A 13566-nucleotide genomic window follows, 5' to 3' on the forward strand; every position below is an offset into this window, starting at 1 on the left:
TTTATGCTAAACAAATTTCAGTTTGTATTTTTCGTTTGATAAAAGATATTTCGTAGTGAAAAAGTTAAAATATTCTGTCTTGTAAGCAGATTTTTCTGAAATGTTAAATTCGATATCTTATGATTTATAAAATCATTAAACAACAATTTCACAAATTTAAATATGTGTGATGTTTTTATCACTATTTGCTTAACAATCCAGATAAAATAATTCTTCACATATGTATGTATAATAATGTTGTGTGCAGCTGTTTTTGTTGTCTGCCACGCAAGCAAATAATTGTATATAGACTAATAATAATAATAATGTATAGAATACTGCTTAAGGAGAAGGATGGTCACTTAATATTCAGTGAAAACATTCAACCAGGAACATCTGAAAATAAAAAAATAAATGAAATTTAATATTTTAATATCATTGTTTATTTTAATTGTGCCAACAAAACAAGAAATATAACTTAATAAAACATTTAAAAATTACAGAAATAAACACTTAATTCAAATTCATATTCTTTAAATGTTAAATACTATTCGTAGTATTGTGTAATAGATAAATGAATTATGCACTTAATAAAGTATAATAAACAATAATATAGTAAGAATTTTAGGTATAATAAGCATACAACTACTATAGTTGCTACTGAACAAAAGACGTCAAATAACAGATCTTCATATGCGGACTGTTTCCAGGAGATTTAGTGTAACACCTGGGTCGGTCACACGCCAGCTGATCGTGTTATAATATTGTTTAAATGTTAATATATAAGGAATTATTCAATAAATCGAAATAAACAATAATATAGTAAGAATTTGTAGGAACAATAATACTATTGTTAATAATAAACTAATATATTGCTACTAATATACATGCAACTACCATAGTTGCTACTGAAATTAATAAAAATATATTGCTAACCATAGAAATATAATAAACAATAATACAATAAAAGTGAATTTAAATACTCAGTAAATTAAAGTTAAAAATACAAATCAATATATAATCTAGTTACTTAGCAATGGATACTAATATGGTCTTTTAAAATAGCTTTCGTTTTAAGTCATATGTGTGGAAATATAGCCGCTTATTTATAATGTGTTTGATATTAAACTGAATATTTTCATAACAATACATATTTGTTAATACTAATAATAGCGAATTTAATACAACAGAATTGGGTTTTATATTTTTTTACTTTTATGTTTAGAAATCAACAGTTTTTCAGTCAACGAAGTATTTCATCGAACGTTTAATATTCATAATAATTTAATACAACAGAATTGGGTTTTATATTTTTTTACTTTTATGTTTAGAAATCAACAGTTTTTCATTCAACGAATTATTTCACCGAACGTTTAATATTCATACTAATTTAATGCAACAGAATTGGGTTCTTTTTTTACGTTTATTTTAAGAAATCAAAGTTTCTTCATTCATAACGAGGTCCTTAAACAGAGAATTGATGAAGATCAACAAATCAAACAAGTTAATCTTTGTTTCTGTATCTTGTCGATATTTAATGTGGAGGTTTTTCAGGGTTGTTACACCTAATGTTTTATCTGCATTTTTCTCTTTACCGTGGAATGTTTTGAGGGTTGTTACACCTAATGTTTTATCTGCTGCAAACAATTTTGAATGTCGTTTATATAGTGCTGAGATGATATTAAGTAATAAAATTAACAGTGGATAAGTAAGGTTCATATTTAAAATATATGATAATTCAATGACCCCTGAGTATCCATATTGTCATTAAATATCATCTTTAGATTTTGTATAGCAAATTTTACCCGGACATTAAATTGAGGTTATGTAAATAAGAACTCTATGTGTTTAAAGTGAATTGTATCCATATTGTCATTAAATATCATCTTTACTGTTAGTATAACAAATTTTACCCGGACATTACATTGAGGTTATGTAAATAAGAACTCTATGTGTTTAAAAGTTATGTTTTACAGAATAGTAAAAAAAATGAGCAAATTGCAAAGAAGTTTTAAACTGATATTTTGTTTCATATTACGGACCATACGTCGGTTGCAATAAAATTAGCTATTGTGCAGATTGGCGAGGATTTGTTTTTATTTTTCAGCTACCATTTTGTATGTAGTTTATGATGTTCAGCTCACAAACGTCATAAAATTGGTGTTGTGTCTTTAAGAGCTCTTTTACAGAATAATAAAAAATTGTTCAAATTAAAAAGAAGTTATAAATTGATATAATGTTACATGTAAAATACCAGGCGTCGTTGGAATAAATCGTTGCTAATGTCCAGATTGACAAAGCTTAGTTCTCTGTTTTCAACTGCAACTATCCATTTTGCATGTGGTTTATGATGTTCATGCCTGATGGTACGACATCATAAAATTTGTAATGATGTAAGAGTTGTTTAGAAAATAGACCAATAGTATCTTGGATAATTTGTATTATGTTTATAGGAGTGTGTAACAACTCACCTGCCAAACCGATTGACCTTTAAAATGTTTATGTGTTGTATCAATACTAATTCATCTTCACATAATAATCAGACAATATATATATTGTGTGGTTGTACTTCATTGTTAGGTTATTTTTGTGTGTGGTTTATAAAGTGCAAACTTAAGAGGTATAAAGTTATTTAATTTGAACTAGAGCACAAGTTGTTCACGGAAGAAACTTTACAGAATTTTATGATCTTGTGGTTAAATACAATGACCCCACAACTCAATCTTCACTCTTCAATACTGCAGTCCAATGCACTTCTGACAGCAATTGCTTCTGCCAAACAAAAAAGACACCCTCTCTCCCAAATACAGGCTTTTTACAGGACAAAACCGTCCAAAGTTATTTGCATACTCTTCCCATGATCTCTAGTCTATAAATAGACGCAGTGGCCATTCTCTTCTTCTTTCTTCTTTCACTCTCTGAAGCGGGCGTTGCCAGTGGTAAAAGGTTTGCACGATTTTTTTTTTTACTACAGATCTCCACAGAATATGTTCTTACAAAGTGTTGAAACATATTGGATTTAAAATTGCGACCCAAGTTTTTAATAGTTTGTGACAGTTTTTCATAGTTTGTAACAGTTTTTCATAGTGTGTAAAAGTTGTTTTTTTTAAGTTGTTTCCCCACAATAATTAATATATTTTTTCAAGTTTAAGAAAAGTTTTAAATTATTATAATTTTTTTGAGTCATTAAAAATTGTACGTTTGAAATTTTATATACCTACGTTTGATTTATGTTTTTTCTGCAAAGGAGTCACCATTTATCAAGGCCAAGAGGCCACTGGGGGATAGGGGTTAGTAAGCATACAGTGGTCAATACGACAATTTCATAATAATTGTTAGTGGACATTTGATTAATTGGATTAAGAGGAACGGCTCATCAAGAATTTGTTTACATTGAACTTGATAATGACCATATATAGCCAGCCGGAAAGCAGGGAAATGGAAAAGAGTTTCACAGGTGTGCAGTTCCAGGGATGAAACTTTATTCTTGGAATCTGCATTTCGGTTTGGGCACAGATAAAGAGAGGAGAAAATTATTGATAGTGTTTACAGTAAGGCACGTGTTTCTCCTGAAAGTCTGGTGAGGGGAGGCTATAGACAGCAGCTCAAATGAGCAATTGTCATAAAATAATGATAAAACAGAGACAAGCTCATACCGTCTCTTCAGTGAGAAAGAGGTTGTGGGGAAGATAAAATGGCATCCCCACTATGAGGCTACAAAGTCTATTTTGAACTCCATAAAGGCAGGATAAGTCTTTTCTAGCACCTACTGGCAACTTGTGGCAACAATACTCCATCCGTGGACAACCTGGCTCTTACATAGAAAGGGAATTGCATTAGGAGTGAGATATCTACTTGAGTGGTATAAGGATTCCACCATTTGACCAGCGATCTTGGGAACAGATTTGATGTACATGTTCCATTTCAGATGAAGAGTAAAGGTCAAGCCCAGAAGTTTGTCAAAAAGTGGGGCCTCCCTAAGATGAGAGTCATTCATTTGAATTGATGGCAGATGGGGATCAGAGCGTTCATGATATACATATCGAAGCTTGGTTTTAGATGCATTAAAAGTAACCAACCACCTCTTTCCCCATTGTACCATATCCTCAAGATCAGAGGAGAGAGGATCAGAGACAACGTGGTCGTTTACAGTCTTTGATGTACTGCCATATACGATAGTGTCTTCAGCATAAATTTCTATGAATGATCTAAGGATATGAGTTGGAAGATCATTGATGTAGATTATGAAGACAGTTGGACCCATGATGGACCCTTGAGGGACTCCAGCATAAATGCTATGAGCTTCTGATTTATGCCCATCAACCACTACTCTTATGAACTTATCAGAGAGAAATGATTTAATAATAGAGAAAACATTTCCAGCTATACTGTAACTGGAAATCTTGTGCCATAGACTATTATGCCATACTCTATCATTTGCCTTTGCTATGTCAAGAACAGCTGCCCTACAAAGTAAGCCTCTCTCAAGAGATTCGCTAATATTATAAAATATAACTGGTAGCACATCTGCTGTAGATCTAGCAGAACGAAAACCACATTGTATGTCACTTAGAAGTTTATTTTTACTGAGGTGGTTGGCTACTTCTCTATTTAACACAGATTCCAGCAACTTACTCATGATCCACATGAGACATAGGTCTGTACTGAGAGAAAGATGACCAATCACCTGAATTCTTAAATACAGGATATATTGCCGCGGTTTTACAGGGTGTTGGGAAGTAATTCTCCTTAAGATAATGCTTAAACAGCTTTATATGTATGGGAACTCTATCAGGTTGAAGCTTTTTCAACACTATAATAGGAATGCTGTGAGGGTCAGTTGCTTTGCTGGAATCAAGGTTCTTGATTAGATTGGCAACATCATGCACGGATATTTGTATGTCCCACAGAGTGTTTTCTGACACAGGTGGGAATCCTGGGGGTTGGCGGCCTTGATCACATAGGGTAGAATTAGCTGCAAAGTTTTTGGCAAAGGGTTTGGCTTTGTGTGATGTTGACGAGATTACCTCAGTTCCAGTGATGGTAGCTGGCATAGAGCACACGCTAATGTTCAGGATCCTGTTTACTATTTGTCAAAACTGGTGGGAACCAAGTCGCTGCTCAGCTACTTTGGACTTGACGGACTGAGTATACAATTCTTTTGGGTTCTTTATTATGCTTTTACTGTGGTTGCTGACTGTTCTGGATGCGGCTTTAGTCTCAGTACATTTATTACTTTGGAAGCAATAGAACAAGTGATTTCTGTACGCTATAGCAGAAGCACATTCTGGAGAGAACCACGGTTTCTGTAAGGTTTTTGCTGACATTTTCTGAGTGAACGAAATGGTCTATACCTACAATTAACCATTCTGTCAGGTCTGAGAGGATACATCCATATTAAACAGGGGATGCAGAGGAGATCAAATAAAAATGTACGGAAGCTATCCCAGTCAGCCAAAGTGTATCGATATACGTCTAAGGACTTATTACATTTCATTTTTATATTAACTGTATGGTCGAAAGATCCCACTGGAGACGGAATGGAAGATGAACATAGCTTAGGCAAGTTGTGAAAAAAAGGTCTAGGACACTTGCATACTGACCGTCGGTATCAGGCACACAAGTTGGTTCGTGAACAATCTTAGGTAATAAACAATGGAGAAAGCATGACAGAACCTCTTCTTATCATCTGTCTTGTTTGATTAGGTTAACCATTCCATTGTGAACATTGAAGTTTCTACAGACGTGAAAGTAAGCTGAAAGATGAGCAGACAGGATTTGGTCGATTTTCTCAGATATGCTTTTAAAGATAGTAACTCTGCTGTTGTAGGGGCGATAAAGAGCAAATGCAGTAGTGTGAGCAAGTTCAGTCCAGAAACACATAAAGAAAAAATTAGGGTCTTCTCTCGAGATGTCCCTCCCACATGGAACGCCATCTTTAATATAGGCATATATTCCATGCCCATGGCGATCTTGGGGGTCAGATTTGGAAGTTAAGTTAGAGTATTCTTTAACTATGAACTCATCTAGGGAAATAGTTGATCCAATGCCAGTTTCGCTTAGACCCTGATTTATTCTATATGTGCTTCTAGGTTGCACTTGCTCACACCACTGCATTTACATTTGTCCTCTATCGGCCCCACAATACACTTTTTAAGAGCATATATGAGAAAATTGACTTCTGCTATCATTCACATCAGTGGAAACTTCAATGTTCACAATATGGAATGGTTAACCCACTCAAACAAGACAGATGAATAGGGGAGGTTTTGCAACGATTTCTCCATTGCTTATGACCTCACTCAGATTGTTCATGACCACACCTGTGTGCCCGACATTTTTCTCACAACTTGCCATGAGCTATGTTCATCTTCTATTCTGTCTCCACTGGGATCCTCTGATCACTCGGTTGTATCAGTGAAGATTAAAATGACATACAATAAGTCCTCAGACGTACCTCTCCATCGTATAGTATATCGATACTCTATGACTGACTGGGATAGCTTTTGTACATTTATATCTGATCTACCTCTGTGCTCTGTTTAAAAAGGATGTGTCCTCTATTTTATCAAACCTGGCAAAATGGTTAATGGTAGATATAGACAGCTTCATACCCTCGAAAATATTCCAGCAACAACGTAACAGCCATCCCTGGTTCTATCCAGAATGTGTTGCTGCCATAACACTCAGAAATCACTTTTTCTATTGCTTGCAACGTAATAGATGTACTGAGATTAAATCCGCATTCAGGACTGCCAGCAACCACTGTAAAAGAGTAATAAAAATACAAGAGAGTTGTATGCTCAGTCTGTTCAAACCAAAGTAGCTGAGCAGCGGCTAGGTTCCCACCAGTTTTGGCAAATAGCAAACACTGTCCTGAACAGAAGTGTGTGTTCTATCCCAACCATAATCAATGGACCTGAGGCAATTTCCTTACCATAAACAAAGCCAAACTCTTTGCCCAGAACTTTGTAGGTAATTCTACCAAGGTCATCCATCCTCCCGTATTTCCTCCTGTAACAGAAAACATGCTCTGCGACATACAAATATAAGTGCATGATGTTGCCAAGCTAATCAAGAACCTTGATTCCAATAAAGCAACTGGCCCTGACAGTATTCCAATTATAATGTTGGAAAAGTTGCAACCAGAAACAGCTCCCATATTTATAAAACTGTTTAAGCATTGTCTTAAAAAGAATTGCTTCCCAACACCCTGGAAAACCTTGTATTTAAGAATTCAGGTAATCGGTCATTTTCCTCTCAGTACAGACAAATAAGTCTCCTGTGCGTTATGAGTAAGTAGCTAGAATCCATGTTAAATAATGAAGTAGTCAACCACCTCAGCATAAATAACCTTCTAAGTGACATACAATATGGTTTCCATTCTGCTAGATCTACAGCAGATGTGCTAACGGTTATATCTCATAAGATTAGCGAATCTCTCTTCAAAGGCTTCTATTCTAGGGCAATTGGTCTTGATATATCAAAGGCCTTTGATAGTGTATGGCATAAAGGCCTACTTTACGAGATTTTAAGCTAGAGTATAGCTGGAAATGTTTTCTCTATTATTAAATCATTTCCCTCACCTAGGTTCGTAAAAGTAGTGGTTGATGGGCAGAAATTGGAAGCTCTCAGTATTAATGCTGGAGTTCCTCAGGGGTCCATCCTTGGTCCAACTCTCTTCTTGATCTACATCAATGATCTCCCAAAACACATACTTACATCATTCATAGACATTTATGCTGACGACACTACCATCCATGGCAACGCATCTCTTTCCTCTTATCTTGAGCACGTAGTCCAATGGGGAAAGAACTAGCTGGTTACTTTTAATGCATCTAAAACCAAGCTTCTATCTTTATATCATCAACGCTCTGATCCCTATCTGGCATCAATTGAAATGAATGGCTCCCGTCTTGGGGAGGCCCCACTTTTTGATAAACTTCTGGGCTTGACATTTACTCCTCATCTAAAATGGAACATGTACATCAAATCTGTTCCCAAGGTTGCTGGAAAAATGGTGGGATCTTTATACCACTCCAGTGGATATCTCACTCCTGATGCAATTCACTATCTATATAAGAACCAAGTACGTCCAATGATGGAGTACTGTTGCCACATCTGGGCAGGGGCTGCTAGAAGCAGCTTACGATGCCTTGACGAAGCTCAAAATAGACTTTGTAGCTTTTTTTTACACAGTGATCACCACTTATCAAGGCCCGGAAGCCACTCAGGGATAAGGGTTATTGCAAGTATATTACGTTAGTGTGGAGATTTGATTAAGTATTTACTTAAGGGGGCGGTTCATTAGGAATTTATTAACGTTGGACTTGAACACATCCAAGTTGTAGTCCAGTGGGAAGCAGGCAGACGGAACAGAGTTCCACAGACGTGCAGTTCTAAGAAAGAAGCTTTGTTCATGGAATCCGCGTTTTGATTTAGGCACAGATATAGAGTGGGGGAAATTTTTCACAGTGGATTCAGCCACACGAGTGTTTTTCATGAAAGATTGGCGAGGGGGGGACCAGAGATTAGAGTTCAAACGAGCGCCTGCCATGGACATAACGATAAAACAAGGATAGTAAAGCTTAGTAAAGGAATCCCTTTTCTTTTCCCAACAACCTCTTTCCCAAAGAAGAGAAATAGCGAGCATGTCTCTGCTTTATCGCTATTTCCATGGCAAGTGCTCATCTGAGCTCCAATTTATGGTTCTCCCTCATCAATCTTTCATGAAAAACACCCGTCTAGCTGAAATCACTGTCAATAATTTTCTCCACTCTTCATCGGTGCCTAAACTGAAATGTAGATTCCCTGAGCAAAGCATCTTCCTCAGAACTGCGCACCTCTGGAACTGTCTTCTGTATGTCTGTTTTCCAGCTGACTACAATTTGGTTGATTTCAAGTCCAATGTAAACAAATTCATGATGAACCGTCCCAATAAATAATCCAATTTACCAAATTTCTACTACTAACGATTACTAAGAAATTATCCCATTGTATACTGTACATTCAATAACCCTTATTCTCCGGTGGCTTCCTGCCCTTGATAAGTGGTGACCTTTTTTGTAAAAAAAAAAACAAAAAAAAAAAAAACTTACGAACAGCTTTTTCTATTCAATATAAAAATGATTCTACTTACATCCTGCAATAATATGTTCAACCTTTCTGTTTGACAAAGTTTCATATTTTGAAGAAAATATTTGGAGCAACCATTTATTAATTAAAAGGTTAACATACCCTCTGATGAGAATAAGAACCATTTTGAAACGTTCGAGCTTATACGACTTACCTTTCTAAGTTAAGCATAAAAAACAGTCACGTCTTGCGCTTAAAATTTTAATGGATTTTATGAAGCATAACTCAATCCCTACACAAAGTAATACAGAATTTTTGTGAAATTTCTTAGCTGAGCATAAGAACAGTAAAGTATTGTGCTTAAAAGGGAACGTATGGTATATGTAATTCTTTTATCTTTATGTGATAATTTTGAGAAGAGCAAGAGCTTGGTAGACGACATTGTGAGAGATGAGGCACTTGATGAGTTAAATGAAAATTGTAATTGATGTTATGGATCATAACTCAATCCCTGCACAAAGTAATACAGAATATTTGTGAAATTATTAAACGGATCCTGCTTGGTTAATATCGACACGTCACTTACGGAAAAACGGTTAATTAAACTGCAGGAGCACATGTTAAAAACTATACAAGTTCTATAAATGAATACCCTCTAAAAAATAAATAAATAAATAAATAAAAACGAAAAATAGCACAAAAAATGCTTAAGCCGGGCAAAACTACTAAAGACACCATTGGATTATGAAGATGTCGATATCTTCAAAACTGTTTGCCGGGCCCAATTTTGAATGTGATATTCGTTTATAACAGACACAAAAACTTTAAAAAATGGACATTATAACGGTAAGTTGTACATTGGTATATTATCGAGATTGACAAAAAAATAAAAATAAACTTATATTACAAATAAATGTTACCAAATGCAATATAAATTAATTTCTTCCAACCTGGATAAGTTTTTTTTATTATGTTTTAACTTATATTGGCGTGTTTTATTTATTTTTTTTTTACTTTGAAAAAAGTACTGCTGAATATTCCGTTAGAAAAAGAAGAATTGACTGACGTGAAAGGGTCATTTTGGGAGTTCCGAATATCGCTCATGAATAGAAAATTAAATCAAATACTTGCAAGAATAAATCTAATATATGTCATGGTGACATTTTTTGCCAAGTTTTGTTATGCTTAATTATATTTTTATATTTTTCGTTTATTAAATTGTTAGGTGAAAGTACAGAATAGTTAACAGCACATGGACCCCCCCACCACCACCACAAAAGCGTAATAAAGAAAAATCAAAATGGTCCCTTCGTACCACCGCCCGAAAATGTGAAACTGCAAACACTGGCAATATGTCTCGTTGACCCATAATTGACCATGGAGTGAATGTTCATTGTACGTTAAATTTACGTAAGAAAGTTATCTCCCATTCGCGGACCACTCTCTGCATTAGCACCGAAAAAAAATCAACTGCTAATGAACAATGAATTTAGGTCATCGTAACACGGTGTTAATTTAAATCTAAAATCTTAAATTTTTTTTTTGTTTGTTTTAGTTTCTTCTTTGCGGATATTTAATATATAAAAAAAAGTATATTTTAATTTTCAGGGGTATTATTTTTTTCTACATTAAGTTTCTTCTAATTGATGATGGTCAATAAATGGGTGCTCATTTCATGTAAACTTTATAAAAGAAATTGATCAACATTAAAATAGCAAACAGAATTCTCTAGCGACAAAATAAGACAGACAATAAACAGATAAAAAAAAATGTTAAAACAATTAAATATAAAAAAAATCAGTTTTTGTGTTCAGTTGTTTAACAATTTGATAAACTTCGAAATAATTTTTTGTCATTATCGAAAACATTATTATTTGCTCAAAAGTCATATAAGTTTTACTAAAATAAGCATTATTATTATTATTATTATTATTAGTAGTAGTAGTAGTAGTAGTAGTATTTTACTAAATAAGCATATTTATCAACATTCAAATGTCCGATTGAATAATATATTTAAGGTGATTTTCTTTTTTAATTAGGAATTCATATTTTTTTTATTCAAGTCTGTTATAAAGAATGGTGGAATCAATAAACTTATTTAAATTTTTAAGATTAATTTAAAAGTTACTGATTGAATAGTTTTATAAGTGTAAAAAAGATGAAAAAACTAACCTTTCATTCCAGGAGTTCAAGACGAAAAAAAAAAAAAAAATCGGGATGAATTCGTTTTTTTTTCTTTTGTGTTCAAAACAGAAAATTTGTTTTGTTTGTTAAGATTTCTTTAGTAAATTTACCGAACTTTTGTTTCGTGTGTCAAATTCATTAAGAAATAAAATATATGAAAATATAAAAGAATCAACATTAAATCATGAAAAACGCGATTTAAACGTGATATTATATAAAAAGAAAATCAACTGCTAAAGAACAATGAATTTAGGTCATCTTAACACGGTGTTATTATTATTTCGTTCCTCGTGTAAAAATGTTCGTTCATTATTGAAGCGTGTCCAATTGTTTTCCTATAAAGTTTATTATCTTTGTTCATTCTTAATACAAAAAAAAAATCAATACAAAAAAAAAATTTACACGAATAAAACGTGAAATTATTTAAATAGGAAATTAACTGTTGAGAAAAACAATAAATTTAGGTCATCGCTTTAAAAAAAAAAATACATTGCTTCAAATCCGAAAAACGACATATTTGAAGAAAAGTTAAATGCGATATTCGTTTTCAGCATACCCGAAAACTTCAGAGTCGTCATTTTATGAGAAAATGTTAAGGGGGAAACCAAATTAAAATTTACTCTTTAAATTTATAAAAATAATTCTACTTTATTTATATTGTTTAAGCTTTAAAAAAATAAATATATTCTGTTTTTTTAAGTGTTTATTTTTTTCAAAATAGTTATAAATTAAAAAAAGTTCTGTATATATTGCTTAAAATAAATAACATCGGTTTATTCTTACAAAAACGTTGTTTTTATATATTTTTTATTTTTGAAAAATTCGACTTTGTTGAAAAACATGTACTAAAAAAACAAAAACGAAAATAGCAATGCAACAACACAAATAAATAAATAAATAAATGACCTTGAATTGAATTTTAAAAATTCCAAAGTTTATTTTGGAAAAACTGGTTGCTGTTTTGCTTCCCAAAAGCAAATGTAAAAAAATACCACATTAACAAGGTTACAGAAAAAAATATAACGAACAAAGTTCAAATTCAATTGAAGTAAATACAAAAAAAGGAAGAAATATAATTTGTAATGGAGACTCGAAATTAGACTTTCCAAAGGGGGGGGCATTCTCTTTTCCTTTAAAATAAATAAGAACGGCTTACTTGAAAAAAGGGGATTCTGAAAGGGGGGGGGGAAATAACATAGAAAGAGTTTTTTCCATGTTTTTTTCTCTTCTCTGTCCTTTAATCGACCTTTCTTCAAAACAAACAAAACCTTCAAAAGGTTCAAGTGTTGGGCTCTCTCTCGCCCGAAGATTAGAGTCCGAATTAAAATTCATTTTCTCTGAAAAGGTTGTAAGCGTTTTCTTCGTCTTTTTATGGTCGTTCGTATATGGTCACCAAAAAAAAAAAAAAAGAGTCTTAAACTCTTCAAAGTTGTTACGTTGCTGTTTTAGCGTCGCGGCTCGTTCTCAGGAACATTCCCTGTTTTAATAAGGTTATCCACATAAAAATTTTCTCCAATAGTTTTGGAGCATTCATCTTGTGGATAACGGTCCGCATGATGCTTCAAAAGGAAATTTAATATAAACGGAGAGGCATTATAGCCAAATATTAAGGTGGTATATCTAAAGCATACCAAGTTTTTTCCTATTGTAAGAAAAAAAAAATCGAGTTTTATCCTCCTCAGTGAGGAGTTTAATTTGCAAAAATGCCTTGCGGATGTCAATAAGCAAGACATACTCATTAGAGCGGAAGTGTAGAACAACTGCAGGAAACTTCCCATCAAGTTCACCCCGGGGTAGGCAGCCTCATTAATCGAGATTCCACCCTTGGGCTTCGATGAACAATTAAACACAGGCCGCACTTTTGTAGTGCTTTGCTCTTCAGTTTTATATACAGGACTGTGTGGTATCCATACATATTTTTCATACTCTTCCGGAGTAACCACAATTCTCTCCACAATGCCCTCCCTTTCTTGTTCCAGGAAAACATTCAAATACTTCCTATATTTGTTTTCTTTTTCCAGTTTATTGAACACACGGTTCAAAACTGCTAACGCCACCGAATAATTAGATGGAACTTTGCCAATCTTGTCCTCCCACCAAGGAAGCTTGACATAATAACACTGGTTCTCTATGACCACAGAGTTTTGGAACTCCTTTACCTTCTTACGTTCAAAATCTGAAAAAGTTTCCTCCTCAGTGAGCCCCATAAGTTCCAAACTAAACAAACTGTCCAACCCTCTTTCCACTGAGGTGTTCTCAAAAGTATCCTTATAAGATCTATATAATTATATTGAGGTGCCAGCACAAAGTTCACCGCTGTAGTGGAAA

General features: G+C 33.7%; 1 protein-coding gene across 1 annotated transcript; it reads right to left on the reverse strand.

Annotated features, from left to right (window-relative positions):
• Positions 1 to 361: 361 nt before the first annotated feature.
• On the reverse strand, positions 362 to 13445 carry LOC145270286 (uncharacterized). The gene is made up of 2 exons (XM_080125930.1): positions 12974 to 13445; positions 362 to 375 (listed from the first exon to the last, which is right to left on the reverse strand). The coding sequence occupies exons 1-2, from the start codon at positions 13443 to 13445 to the stop codon at positions 362 to 364; spliced, it is 486 nt and encodes a 161-aa protein (XP_079982056.1).
• Positions 13446 to 13566: the final 121 nt, after the last annotated feature.

This window comes from Euprymna scolopes, chromosome 46 (assembly GCF_053919585.1).
Source record: "Euprymna scolopes isolate OS-2025 chromosome 46, ASM5391958v1, whole genome shotgun sequence".
Classification (NCBI taxonomy): Eukaryota; Metazoa; Mollusca; class Cephalopoda; order Sepiida; family Sepiolidae; genus Euprymna; species Euprymna scolopes.